This window comes from Sphaeramia orbicularis, chromosome 16, assembly GCF_902148855.1.
Source record: "Sphaeramia orbicularis chromosome 16, fSphaOr1.1, whole genome shotgun sequence".
In the NCBI taxonomy this organism is placed as follows: domain Eukaryota; kingdom Metazoa; phylum Chordata; class Actinopteri; order Kurtiformes; family Apogonidae; genus Sphaeramia; species Sphaeramia orbicularis.
This window is the reverse complement of record NC_043972.1, coordinates 36686544-36701742: the sequence shown is the minus strand read 5'-3', so window position 1 is coordinate 36701742 and position 15199 is coordinate 36686544. Positions and strand designations below refer to the sequence as shown.

The 15199-nt window shown below is 39.1% G+C and overlaps 1 protein-coding gene across 1 annotated transcript; it reads right to left on the bottom strand.

Moving 5' to 3' along the window:
• Nucleotides 1–1142: 1142 nt before the first annotated feature.
• cops7a (COP9 constitutive photomorphogenic homolog subunit 7A) lies at nucleotides 1143–14394 on the bottom strand. The gene is made up of 8 exons (XM_030157694.1): nucleotides 14308–14394; nucleotides 7784–7906; nucleotides 6359–6434; nucleotides 5534–5622; nucleotides 3497–3699; nucleotides 3287–3392; nucleotides 2948–3117; nucleotides 1143–1660 (listed from the first exon to the last, which is right to left on the bottom strand). The coding sequence occupies exons 2-8, from the start codon at nucleotides 7904–7906 to the stop codon at nucleotides 1621–1623; spliced, it is 807 nt and encodes a 268-aa protein (XP_030013554.1). The 5' UTR covers nucleotides 14308–14394; the 3' UTR covers nucleotides 1143–1620.
• Nucleotides 14395–15199: the final 805 nt, after the last annotated feature.

Here is a 15199-nt window from a genome sequence, read left to right as displayed (position 1 = left end):
GCTTATCTCCTCACCTCATATGGATTCCTCTCGCTTCAGAAAGATTAACAGGATGCTAAGCAAGAATTTCCTCTGTGTACAGTTTTTCAAACAAATGTCAATAAAATCAAGGCGGGTGTGTGAGGAGAAATGCCACTCGAGTGTATTGAGATTCTCCACCAGTCTGCTGCATTGCTTGTGTTTCCATCTCCTCTGGGCATTTTACTGATCAATCAAAGTAATTGATTGGCCAGGTTCCAATCGGAAGTTTTAATGGCTCTATAGTTATGAGGCACACACCAGCAGACGCTGCGGCAATCTGTGGCCACTGTGGCCGAACAACACTAATGCACAACTTAGGAGTGAACTCACGAATATTGTGGATGTGGAGTCATCGCTCACATGCTCTCACCTATAATAAACAGACATGAATCACCTGCCACTTTCCAAACACCAGCGATCTTTCTCTGTTACTCACACACATACACTTTTTAGATGTGAACAGCTGTTAGATTTCACAGCTCCTGTCTGGTAAAAAACTGTGAAGCACTCGAGTTCAATCACACTGACTGAAATTAACACCACTATTTATAGAGGTGGAAGGAAAACAGGGAGATATTGGTTAGAAGGAGGGAGGGAAGGGGTTTAAAAAATATAAAAAAAAGATGCCAAGTTACATAGATCAGAATCATAACTCCTTTGTCTACCACTTTTACTGCTGGTCAGCTAATTGCAACCATTAATGTCAAGCGGAATGAGTGAGAATTTAGAGGAAACTGAATAAAAAAAGTGAGAAGTGGACAGGGTGGGTAAATGAAGGCAATTTTGGCTGCTTGATGGAAATATGAGGGAGGGTGGCAGGCAATTTCAACAGGCAATTTTGACATTGAAATAGAAGCTTTGGGCAAAACATACTTGAATGAAATATGAATGCGCTTGGTGTGAGTGTGTGATTGGGGATGTGGGTGTAGCCACGCTGGCTGTGCACAGGGGAAGCCTCAGCTCTATAATACATTAGTCTCTTTGGGGACATGCCCTAATTAATGGCTTGACCTCCTAACGGGTAGCCCCCTTCTGCGAGTTAACATTTAGCAGTGCACCCTCCAGAGATGCACTCTGAAGTGCATTTAATAAAAGAAGTGACAGTGACATTAATGAGACGGTCGGGGTAAGTACAGGGCTTCCTTTTATTTCCCGACACTTTATATTTCATACAGGTCTCAACTCAGCAGAGAAAAAAATATTACAAAGCAACATAGAATTAATCTAAATCAAAAGAACATTTTTTTTAAACCAATGGAGTTACACACAAGTCAATGACACTGATCTTGTTTCAGGTCAAAGAACTGACTCTCTTGTGTATATGGGTTACAACTGGTGTGTGTGCATACAATAACAGTCTGCCTGTAAGGCTACAAACTGCAAGAGTGGATGTCAAAAGTAATTTCCATCAGCCAGTGTGTGTCTCTGAATCCATCAAGGTGAAATTTGTTGACAAGAAAAGTTCCCATGGAGTTTCCTGGTTTTTTGTTGTGCAGTGAAAACTGGTCATCTTGTTTTGTGTATCCATTGTTTGTCTCTAAACAACTCCACGTGTCTGTCATCCAGTGTGAGAGTCCATCAGCACGGCTGTCTTTGTCTTCAGTTAGACTTGGACCAGATTTTCCCACTGCCGCGCAGCCTGAGGGGACATCAACAGACGAATTTAATTAGGATTTATGGGATGATTTGTACTAATCTTGCATGTTACACACGTTTACTTTCCACTTGCTCTACTGAACAAGCACATTACTGATGCAACCTCAGTGCAAGTGTTTGCTTTAAAATATCTAACATCAGCATTTCTGCATTTGCAGTCGATTTTAGTGGGTTTTCCATTTCTGCAAATTAAAAACTGTTTGCAAGAACCTATTTCTAATAATAACCGCTGCACAATCAGTCCCATTCTTTAAATAGCTTTATAAAAGGAATGGTGTCAAAACTGATTTTAATTTGAGGATTGAGGTTAAGCTATCATTAATTTGGATTTCAAAACATTAAGTGGATCTTCATTTGAATGAAGTGCTGCACTGAGTGATGAAAATTATAGAGCTGTATGCTTCAAAATGCGACAGGCAGCCAGAAAAATAATCGCCGCTTTCTGTGTGGCAGGAGCAACATAAACAGCAGACACTCAAAGCATCTCTTCTGATCACTGGAGGGGGTAGCAGTTCTTTGAGGAAGAGAGCACGCGGGGCATTTGTGTATCCACTGACATTTTACAATATGGGACAGATGTGAAATTAGCCATTGGTAATTGTGCCGGATGGAGGCAGAACAGGGAAAAAAAAAGCGTCCCTGATAGCAGGGTTAAAGTACTGCTGCAGAACACTGATGTACATCTGATAATAAAGCTTCTTCATGCAAATGCACACACACGCTCACACACAGACCAACCACTTACACTAGCAGCTGGCTTCCTAATGTTTATAGAAAAAATGGAAGCGCAGCAGCTCTCTGTTGAATTAACTTCGCTCTCTAAAAGAACACCGGACTAATGGCTTTAATTCAGTATTTGAAGAAGTGTCTCTATAGCTCTCTGCTGTAACTAGGTAAATTCAAATTTATGAAGCATCTTTGAAAAACTAAACTTACAAAGTGCTTTACAGAACAAAAGAAGGAGCAGCCCTGAGAGAAACTTAATGGAAAAAACCTCCAAATGCAGCTTTTTGTTTCAATTTTGTGAAATAAATAGTTTTTCTTGCTTAAAAAAACAACACACAGACTTGATTTAGTGAGTGCGCCAACAATTCTGAATAAAACATCATTTCAGTAAATTATTCTACACGGCCAAACATATTTTATGTGCTGGATTTCTGAAATGAAAGTCATTTTGATGCAAACTCACGATGGTTCCATTTATACTGAAGCCACAGCATCCACAATGCTCAGAGCTTATTCACAGTGCACAAAGGGTGATGTTACTCACCCTTTCACCTTTGAGCTCTTTTTGCCTGGCTGTCGTGGTTCCTGAGAGGATGCGGGGTCTCGGGGCTCGGCAGGCTGGTCTGCGTCCTGATTGGAGGCGGCTCCAGCAGGGGAGGGGCCTGATGATGGGGAAGCGGCGCTGGCCTTTAACGTTTTCTGTAGGTTTGAAACCTGAGGGAGAGATTTAAAATGAAAGATTGAAGAAACAAGGAAATAATGTGGCGAGGGAGGAACCAAATACCACAAGTAGCTCCAAGCTGAAAAACAAGGCGCTGAAGGTGGGAGGAGAGTCACATTTACTGGATTTTCTCAGGGGGAGATTGTAGGCTGAAACACTAACCTCTGTTTCCACCTGAACTTTGACCTTCAGCTGGCTCTCTCTGTATTGGTTTGCCCTTGAGACCTGCTCCTCAATACCACACAGCACTGCCTCACAGCCCGTACACCTAAGAGGAAAAGAAGACAAGACATGGAGGAAAGCAGAGTTTGAAAACAGGTAATTGAGAAATAAATCTAAAGTGTGTACACAGAGACATGGGGGGATACTGACCACTCCTGCAGTGTGTTGATTATGTTTGGGAGCTCGTTGGGGCCTAGGTCTCGACCCACGCTGCAGTCCACCTCCACCTGCTGGTTCCTCTGGTCTAGTTTGCCCTGGATGATGTCACAGTAAACGGCTTCGATCAGCAGGTCCTCCAGCTCCCGCACATTCTTCAGCTCCAGCTGCTGCAGGAGCAGTGAGTACGGCAGGCACTGAGGGGCATAAGGAACATGCACAGTTTATTCTCCATATCCTACATTTATTAACCTCAGCACAACAGGCGGAGTCAAATTTGATTCCACTTTACTGACTCGAGAGAAAATGACAAAAATGTGAACAGTTAAATTGCTCATTTGCCTAAATGTCACTGAAGAGAAAGATAAGAAGCAGAACTTGAAATTTAACAATCCTTTCACTTGGCAATTAGAGAGTTCAAGCCAACACGCAGGGAATGTGATGACATATCAAGAGGGCACAAGTGAAGGGAGTAATGGTAGTGGAAAGTGAGATTAACTTAAAAAAAAAAAAAAAGAGCAGCCAGAGCTAGTGAGAGTAATGAATCAATTATTTATCAGGAACAGAGAAAGAAAAGGGCATTAGAAGAGGTGCATTATGGTTAGAGAGTGTAAATGAGAGATGCTTTAAAAAGAACACTGAAAACTTTATGACGAAGAAGCAGGAATGAGTAAGAAACGACACAAGCAGAAGTAGCTGTGCTGGTGGTGTTTCCCTGAGAAACATGAGGCTTGGTGCTTCTTATGCCAAATATGTCCTTGTCTTGTCAAAAGGAGTTACTGTTCCTTCACTTGACTTTTGGAAGGTTACAGAACGTTTAGGGGAAAAAATGTAAACATCATCTTTCATTTTAAAACATTCCCAATGCATGATCTTCAAATGATCACTGCTCATACATTAACACTGATGTCACTTTCCCACTGGAGAATACATCCCTCAGTTGGGACTGAGTGGACATGCTGCAACATCATCTACTAAAATCACAGGCAGATGGACTCAACAATGATCCATATCACTTAAAGAACCAGTGGTCCCTTTAAATTATGATAGTTAATTGACTTAATTAATCCCTGGTGGGAAAGTAGAAATAATAGCAGCCGCACGCAGTAAAATATAACAGAATAAATAAAATACATAAAAACCACAATAAAAAATTAAATGTCAACAGTTGCACTGAAATATAAGTGAATCAGATAAATTAGATATGTTGTGTGCAGAGATCTGAGTGTTGTTAATGTGGCCAGGAGTCACGTTTGCTGACATTTATAGGCTATGTGTCTGACTCCAATGCCAAGCAAATATACAAGCAAAGCCTGAAGCATGCAAAAGCCTTGACGCTTTGTCATACTTTTTTTATACATTCAATAAACACCATGAATAACAAATGTTTCACATACAGTACTACACTTGTGTTTAGTTTGAAGGTTTGGTATTGAAGGACTGCTGTCCATTTGGGGTTTTTCTTTTTGATTAAGGGGATAATAACTCAAACAATGGATGCCACCTGCCATAAAATGGAAACTAGAGGAAGTCTGTTCTGAACATAACAACATGGCACACTACTTTATTTACATTATATTTTGTTTCTGCAGTCAGATCCTCCTAAATCTTACACACAGGATCTTTAAGTCCTAGCAAACAGCAGTGTTTTATGTGCAGCTGCTACTAAGTGTGTAGGTATTTGGCTGCTAGCTGTTAGCTCACTAGTACATAAAGCAGCGTTTGTACAAAGTCTTAAACTGAAATGAAAATGTGAGGGTAATTTTAGCTACTTGACAGACCAAGGAGGTGTGTTTCCACATACACACACACACATCAACTCTTTCCCTTTTCAAAGTGTATTTTTTGTTGCATTCAAGTTGAAAGGTGCCACTCAGTAAGTAGTCTTTGTGCTGCTCAGTGGGTGTATCCAGAGTGACTTCCACCTACTGGGACATCACATGAATGCCCCCTATAAAGTAGCAGCAGAAAGGAAGCCTCTTGCCATTTTTATGACCAAAAACTCTGAATATTTCTCATGTGAAACAATACCTTGAGGTTAGATGCCAGGCTGATGATGGACAGGTGGCGGAGTTTGTTTCTCTGCGCAGGGGTCAATTCAGGTAGAGAGGCCGCTCTCTCTACAACAGGCACAAACAAAAGAAAAGAGGCACACTGTGAAATACATATGGGACCAGTGTGTAAGTGTCATTTTGCTGTGCGTCAAACAGCTGCACATTTACTGTGGCGGCGCTTAACACTTTCAAGTGAAATGTTACACAGAGACACGCAGGTGAGTGTGTTGCTGTTTAAGCAGTCATAGAACAGAGTCAGAAGACGACAGTCTCCAGTGACTGTGTCTCCTGCTGCCATGTTCCCCTGGTGACAGGACTCACACCCCCCTCCCTCGAGACAGCGGCTCTGACAGCTCCTCTACGGGCTTCGCTACTCAGCTCTATGAAAGTAAATGTGCTCCCAGACGGCGTGACTCAAAAAGGAAGGGAACAATAAAGTAGGCTACACTCTTTTTCCAGGCTATTGGTTGATATTCAGCATAAAATTAGACATAATTAACATTCCTCTTTTTGTTGAAGCTCCCACATGCTGCCCAAATCCAGCTGTAGAACATTAGTTAATAGTTCATTTCGACACAGGCAGTTATCGGCCAATGAGAACACTTGATGAAAAGTTCCCCCAGAAAGATAAAAGTACCTCCGGTGCTTGTGTCTGTATATTACCTCCCTGTAGTGTCTCAGGTGAGCATGTTTAAAGCCTCTGTTTCAAGATGCCCGCCTCAGAGCAAAGAAATGCAGCTCATAATAAAAGAGTTTCAGGGCTGCCCTATTACTTATTTACACTGTGCTGCCACTGCAATACCTTTGTAGTCGCAGTAGGTTCCATAGGCAAAAAGGTTGAGGAGCTGGTACACTGGTGCATGAGGGCCATTCTCCAGCTGTGGTTTAGAGGGGAAGAGGAAAGGACAGAGCAGAAAACACAAGTAATGAGACTCTCTACTTAAAAACTGTGCAAGTGCATATTATCTATGCACAGTGAGCACCTCGAAGGAGGCGTCTTGCTGTGAGTAAGAAGCAGGAGACTGAATAAAATGTAGAACTGTGTATCTGAGACTTTTTCCTAAATTGACACCCAGGCCTCAATTTATTGAGTAATTTAGAGTCAGTTCTAGGTCTCCACTAAGAGTTCAACTAGCACTAAAAAAATAAAAAGTATAACTCATACTATCTCAGGACTTGGCAGTCATTTATGAAGCTTTCTACACCTGGATTCAATAATGAGAATGACTACTCCTATGAGTGACGTTGCTTCAGATACAGAGTTGAAAAATAATGATGACGTGGATTTCCGACAGCTACAGATGAAATTTTGACCAGCCTGTGCTCATTTTCTGCACTAACATGGGCCCTAGTCTTCGATGCACTATATACGTAATATGTTGGTAATGCTTTTTTGAAGGACAGTAACATCGCACCCAGGAATTCTATAAATACAGGTGTTGATTAGAATGTGGGTTGTGATTTTCAAGACGTCACTTGTGAAAAGAATGCCACTTCCACTTGTGCATATGATAAAATGGTCCAGGTTAAGCAATATGTTTTGGTAATACTGTAAACTTTCTCTGAGTGAAGTCTGGGTTAGGGCTGTCATGGCAAGGTAAATTTTAAGTGACCATCAAATGTCATCCCAATAATTGTAGTTAACAGTTAAATTCGATTTTCTGTTCATTCTATGCCACTAGTATAATTTCTTTATGCAGAAAAAGTACGTTATGAAGAAGAGGGGCCATTTATTGGCAGTGAACACTAGAACACATCTATAAAAACTGTATTTCTGTTTACCTTCTTGCCAACACTGATAGCAGAGGGCAGATTTGCAATAAATAATGTGAAAGCCTATTATAGAAATATACAAAGAAATGACAGAAAATGACAGGTACCCATAGAAGTTAAGCACCATGAGAGGTGGACTGAAAGAAAAGAGTGCTAGTCTAACTAGTCTAATCTCACACGATAGATGACGATGTGGAAATGATTAAAAATACACCATTTCTGTTAAATGTTCACACTTACGCTGAATAACTGCAGCTAGCTCAAATAATTTCAATAAGCTTGATTATATACTAATTGTTACCAGACTAATGTGAGTGATGAGATTCGCTATGTGTCTTGGATGCATTAATAGTTATGTTAATGTGATACACATAAAGTTTTTGTTTTTTTTTCCCACGCACACATGGTCTTAGTAGGTCAAATAATTTATCAAAGTGTAAGAGTGAGCGCTCACCTCTCTGACATTAGGCAGCTCCAGGATGTCAGAAAAGACGTAGAGGCCTGGGGTCTCCAGCAGAGAGCTGACAGCCTGGGCCAGTGCAGAGCCTGACAGAGACAGGAGCTGCTCCACCTCCATCTGACACCAGGGAACACAGCAGACGAAGACACGGCGAGCAGGTTAAACCAACATGCTGCACTAAGAGCAGCTGACTCATGTAGAAAGTAGAAGGGCATTCAGAGAGCAAAGACAACGGTCCCGCTCCCCTTCTCGTTATGCAATATTATTATTATCACAAATCCTGACCCATGTTTTACTCATTGGTACCAGTTTGTGCAGTTCAGGTACTATGTTTCAAATTAACAGGCTGCATGTGCAACATTTAATTAAATATGGTAAAGTTGAAAGATTGCAAACAACTGGACTCCCCTACAGTGACTGCAAAAATAAATAAATAAAGAATGTGAGAACATTTGTTTGGAGGTGATGTAGAAACACAGCAGAAGTATTGTGGACTCCATAGAGGGTGAGTCCCTCCCATCATTCCTGCTTTTGGATCCTCTATAATACCCCTAAATCTTACACACTAGACCTTTAACTGACTGTTTCCACTCTCAGATCTAAGTTAGCCTGGGGCTCATCACTGTTCTCCAAAGAAAGAGGAAAAACAATTCTACCCTGTGCATCTTTGACTACATAGTGTGAAATAAAGATTATATTTTATTTAATGCAGCACCTTTATCAATATATCTGGGTGACTAATGAGACTCTAAGCAGAATTGAGCTTTTTCACCTCCTTGTTTCATCTCACTTAATTAAACAGGGCAACAGTGTATCTTTACATATATATATATATATATATATATATATATATATATATATATATATATATATATATATATATATATATATATATATATATAAATCAACACATCAGTAGAGCATCTATTAAAATAAACCCTGCAAGAGGTTTGGTAAAAGGCATGCTGCTACGACCGTCTCAAGTACTGAAATAATTAAGCGAGTCTACGGTTTGTACTCAGCCATTACAGATAATTTAAGGGTTTTGTCCTTGGCCCACCCCTACCCTTCCAACTAGTTACATGAAAATCAGTGCGATGGTTAATCCTGCTGACAGACAGATGGATAGACACACAAACTGGAGAGATCACACCATCTTGTTGGTGCTGGTAGTTACAAGTCTGATTAAAAAATATCAAGAATATAAGTCTTTTATCACATTTGCACTTCATTATCATCGTGGAAAATGCTCAAGGCACCGTGTCTCAATCTTTTGTAAATATTAATATTATCACAGCGATCTATTAATGAATACTAGGACTCGACGGCATGTAGGTCTTTTGGCGTGTCCTTCATACATTTGCCAGTCACTTGCAGGCTGCAGAAAGTACATCACTGATAGTCCCTCTTCATTTATCATCTATCAAGTAAGTGCTCTTGACCTAGGCACTTAACCCAAAAATTACCAGGAGAGCTCCTCAGATACCAGAAGAGATGCTGCTCTGAGTAGCAGCAATGTGGGCAACAAGTGTAATGAATGTGGAGCAGGGCATGTATATTCATCTAAACTCATTACCAGCATAGGAACACTGTTGCTGAGGGCAACACTAGAATAATTACCTAAGCAGTGACAGAGACTGGCCTTAGCCTCAAGCAGATATCTGGACTCAAGAAGATGTGTCCTAGCACAAAAAAACAAAACAAAACACACCAGTACCATTCCCTCATGTACAATCTCTTCTCACTTTTTTATTTTGGCATGCGACTCAATCTGTAACCCACAGGCTATATTAGGAAAACACTGAAAATAACACAGCTGGACATCAGAGTGTGGTCATACATTACAAGAGTGCATTAATTTACAAAGAACACCAGTGTAAGGAGATGCTGAATTAACTTTTATGGGATATCTTAAAATTTTAATCCTAGTCAACTTGGGATCTTGGGACACAAGGGAAGTTTAGTTTTACAACAGCTACACAGCTGCATTAGACTAATTTTTTATTACCTGAGGACATTTCTTAAAATTAATGCAATGAAGTCTGGATAGCCACTGCTGTGCCAAGATAAGTCTGATTAGTTTTTATTCATTGCATTTAGTGAAGAAGCCCTACAAAGATTCCCTGTGTCCTATTATTTCCAGTCTGATGCATTTAGATGCAAACATGCACATCACCCATATGTTGTCCCACTGGATCACCACCAAGCAGGTCTCAAGTGCATATTACCAGGCAACATGAACAGATGAGCTGGCATTTGGTGCAGCCAAACAAATTAACCTGCACTGTACAGTTGAGGTCGAGAAGTTTGAATACACCTTGGCCAACGGCATTCAAGCTCAGTTTTTCCCAATTATGCAACTGATATACAGAACAGACCAGATACTGCTACATCCCTCTGTCCCTGAAACAGAGCCAGTTTTATCATCCCTTTAAATTCACAAGAAGTACACAGATGGATACAATCCAGGCCTGGATACAGAATGTAATTAGACTTTTTAAAATGCTCAACATTAAAAGAAGTTCTACTTCTGAACTACAGCTCTGAGGTCAGAATTTCACATACAGCTCAGCTAAATGGATTCAAGCTCAATTTTTCACCACATTTCATGTCCATGTATTCCATCTGTTAGTTCAGAATAGTGGAACTGACTTTTCTTTATTACATTCTCAAATGCCAAAACCTATCAACTATGTTAATATTTGGTGGCAATGCACTACTTTTAAATTGTGTAACTTGAATCATAAAATTTGACTGATTGATTGATTGATTGATTGATCTGACTGGTTTTCCCCTGTAAGTCGCTTTGGAAAAAAGTGTCGGCCAAATGCATAAATGTAAATGTAAATGTACATCTAACTCTTGCAGCAGCCTTCCACAAGCTTCACAACACTGTTCCTCCTGCAGAACCTTCATGTAACCAAGTAACGTGTTCGAGCCTGGATGAACCTGGTTTTTCAGTTCAGATCACAGATATTCTTTTGCATTAGGGTTGGGACTTCGTGATGGCCTTTCCAAAGTCTACACGTTGTTACATGTTTCCATTTTGCTTAGGATCATTGTCCTGCTCAATAGTTCAAGTCCAAGCTTTAGTTTCCACCTTGACATCTATAAATGCTGTTTCAAAATATCAACCTCATGCTCCTTTGTTTTATGAACTGAACTAAATACATTTGCAGTAAATAACCCCACAATGTGATGATGCCACTGTTATGATGCACAGTTGGGGCAGTGTTCTGTGGGTTATGAGCCTCAACCTTCTTCCTCTGTACGACACCAGAGAACATTTGCAAATGTTAGTCTTATGTTTGTTTGGTTTTTTTTACCAGAGGTCTCAGCTTCTTCCTTGGAGAACACTCTGACTTTTACAACACTGTATTTATTGTGTATGGAGATACTTTTATACTAGCTACCTTCTCACACTGTTGTCGCAGGATGCTTTTCAACCTGTTGCAGAAAAACCTCTGGGAGTCCGTAAAAGTCTCCTTCCTGAATGATTTGATGGCTATGTGGTCCCAGGGTGTTTATATCTGTGTACTATTGCTTGTACCAATTAACCTTAAAATACAGCCACAGGTACACGCTCAGACAACTCCAATAATGACATTTAGCCGGTCTAAAGTTTCTAAAGTCATGACATCAATTTCTGCTTCCAGGCTGTTAAAAAGCACAATGAAGCATGTGTATAAAATGTTGACCCTCTGAGAATGTGATAAAATACTTCAAAGCAATAATAATTGGACAAACTAAACCAACAGAAGGAATATAATGTATCCACAAATCTCAGCCTAACACTGAGTTTGAATACATTTAATCAAACTGTACGTAACCTTCTAACCTCCACATTATTTCAGAAACAGTACTTGTTTCAACGTCAGGCATATTTAAAAGTCTACTCATGCATCATGTAGGGTTGGACTGGATCCATCAATGCATTTCTAGTCAATTTACAGGGAGGATAAAACTGGCTGCATGTCAGTGAGAGACAGCTGTAGAAATATATTGACCTGTTTGGAATAAAACATGCGGCATAAATCTACACTGGGGACTCCTGACATGATAACAAAAATATAAATAAAATATAATGAACACAGTTCTACTAATGAAACAAAAGAATCCCAAAGCACAGAGGGACACCAACAGTCATTGTGATAATGATTTTGTAACCCAGTAATGGCCTTAGATAATGACCACACTGCTGTTGCTCTGCCTTATTCTCAGTTCATTCCAGTATAACTTTAATAAATTATGTGCAGCAGAAAAAACTTGCCTGTGTCTCATTATTCCATCTATTTTATGCCAAGTACATCTGCTTTATTTTTTTTATTATTAATGCAATATTGGTGTTTGTACTGTTATAGGGTACTTCTGGTTTAAAGCACTTCAAGGACTTCAATGAATCCGAGGGACACTACAAGAGCATATACCTCAGCCAAGGCCCCATAGTCTCTAACGCCCTAGAAAAAACATAATGGGATTGTCTTTGACTCATGCCCTACACTAATAGACAAAAACACGGAGACATATAAGCTCCTTGGCACAGGGAGACTTAAAAAACAACAATTCCACATGATTTTGGCCGCTGCTGTATGTCATACCTTCAACTCACTAAGTAGCATTAACTTCAGCAGTCTCAACCTTAAGTGATTTATTTGTCTTTCCTTTCATTCTGATTCCTCAAAATGGATATCAAATAGCTCTGAATATCAACATAAGACACTTCTGAAGTGGGAGATTTAATGAACCTCAGAGCTGCCAGGTGGTTTCTTTAGAGCTGGTTTGTTTGGTTTAAACAGACGTACCAACAGATTTCTATTGTTTTAAAGCTACATGACTATAAAATATGAGCTCTCTAGAGATCAAAAATAAAATCTCCAAAAGCAAGGGAGAAATACTGTAATCTTACACACTAAATAATCATTAATCTATGATCAAAGTAATTCTACTGTATGCAGCTAGAAATACCAAAAATCCCAATGTTTCCACACATACCACGTAACAACATTTGTGTTGGGATGCTGTGCACAAAAGATTAAATAGATTATAGCTCCTTAATAATTCATCAATAATTCATTAAAGCTGAAACAACTTGTCAAATAATTACTAATTATAATCTGCAACCATTCTGGTCATCAATAAATTGTGCCATCAGTGACAATCAATTGTGTTTCAAATCTTTATAATGATTTACCTCTATATAATGAATACCCCTCTGCTGCCTTGCAAAAGAATCAACGAAAGATATAGAGATATCACTTTTTTAAAGACATTTTGTGGGGCCTTTTCCTTTCCTTTTTGACTTTGATAGAGATAAACATTTAAGAAAATAATCAGACTGATCAGGTCTGTGATTGATAGTTGCAGCCTTACAAGCCACACTAACTTAAACACGAGGAAAGAGCATCACTTGGTAGCCTAATATATAGAGCTGCACAATTAATCCAATCACAATCAAAAGTTTGTGCAATTACAAAACTGCAAGAAGCTGTATTTTAAAAGGACTTTGTATGTGGTGATACTTTGGATTCAGTGACACTAAACAAGGAAAAGTACTGTGCATTGTTCAGTTTGTATGTTTGGGTCAGGAAAATACAGGTCAAAATGATGTGCAAGAAGTGCATTTTCTTGAACCAAAATTGTCCACAACTAGTTCATTCTGGATTACTTCAAAACACTGATGGGGTATAATTTAAATGATTGATATATTGGTATTAGGCACTCTGATTCTACCCCACATTTCCACATCTTAAAGGGTGTATCGGCTTAAACACACTTAGAAAGGATTGGCAGATATTAGCCTAGATAAAAATGTACATAAAACATAGTTGCGCCCCTGTCTTTTTCCTTCGTCAGAGGGGTAGTTTGGGTCAATTCCATAATATAATGAATGTCTGTGCCGTAAAATGTACCCTTATACTCAAATTTCAGAGCTGGCAGTAAGGAAAAGGCAAGTAAAATAGTTATACACTGACTAACATACCCAATCTACCATTTCCCTTGCATGCGTGGAAAACGACAACAGTACATAGTACCACTGCTTTACGGTCTTAAATTGTAAGCGACGAAAGACGTTTCCGTAGGCACAGAAGCTGTAGATTGAGGTTCAAATATGCAAACATTAGGACACGTTTATTATCATGTTGTCCCGCTAACCTGTCAAGCTAACATAAAGCTAATAAACTTAACATCTTATAATGAACTTTCGAGAAAGTCTCAAAGGAAGCGTTGAAAATGCAAAGTGCAAATCTCATTAGGAAGAAAACTATGTTTAAATCAGTGGTGTACGTAATATTTTGTTATATTTATTGTCCAATTTCAATATGTCATGCTAGCTCGTTGCTAACGGCTAACCTACCGCTAGGCTTCACTTGAGCGCTGACATTAGGCCTCCATTATTTTAAGCCTTTCTAATGTTTCAAATCAGGAAACCGAGTTGCATTATTAACCAGGATATATGATATCTACGCAAATATTTGTAAAAGAACAATTAAATAAGGCAACGAGCATCCAAATTTTACCTTGTTGTGTGTTTTCTAGCAGATAGCCTGTCTCTGGGTTGTTCTGTTCCGCTGTCCCCACTCGAACGACAACACAACAACACAAACTCTGATTGGATAGTTCACAGAAGTAGGCGGAGTTTTTTGGCAGTGATGTCATTGAGTAAGTGGATTAGAAAAAACAGCGCTATCTAGTGGTAATAAATTTTATGTCTCCAAGAGCTGCAGAGAACTTGCTCTGTGACAGGAATTCGTCACAATTTTCTAACACAAGGGTCTCAGAAGGAATCTGAAAAGGCATAAAGTTATTAAATTATAAGTTTTATTTTGTTTTTACTCTTTCTTCTTTAGTATTGGCACGTTTAATCAATTCAATTCAGTTCAATTCAATTCAATTCATTCAATTCAGTTCAATTCAATTCAATTCAATTCAATTCAATTCAATTCAATTCAATTCAATTCAATTCAATTCAATACAATTCAAGAACGTTTGTTGAAATTAGAGATTACCCAAAGTCAATGGCCAAAGTATACAAATATATAAATGCATCTACAAGCATCACATTACTCTCACAATTAATTTCCACATGTCCAAGAGTACACAAGAACACATGACTGAACTTTAAGAGATTATCTGTGAGCAAACACAAACATGGTAAATTTATGTGTGTGCATGTCTGTGAAAAACTAGTTCCTATGTAGCCTAATGGTGTGTCTTCTTGGGCACTCATAAAAAGACATGTAAATCTCAAAGAACTTCCGAGTAGTGGTGATGATTATTTTCAGAGTCACTGTCATCTGGATGAAACATATTAATAATAACAAAATATATATTTATATGGCCACAATTAAATGGAAGGTTTTTTTTAACACTATATCCACAGTCCTGTCTTATTCTGTTGCTTAGCAGCAG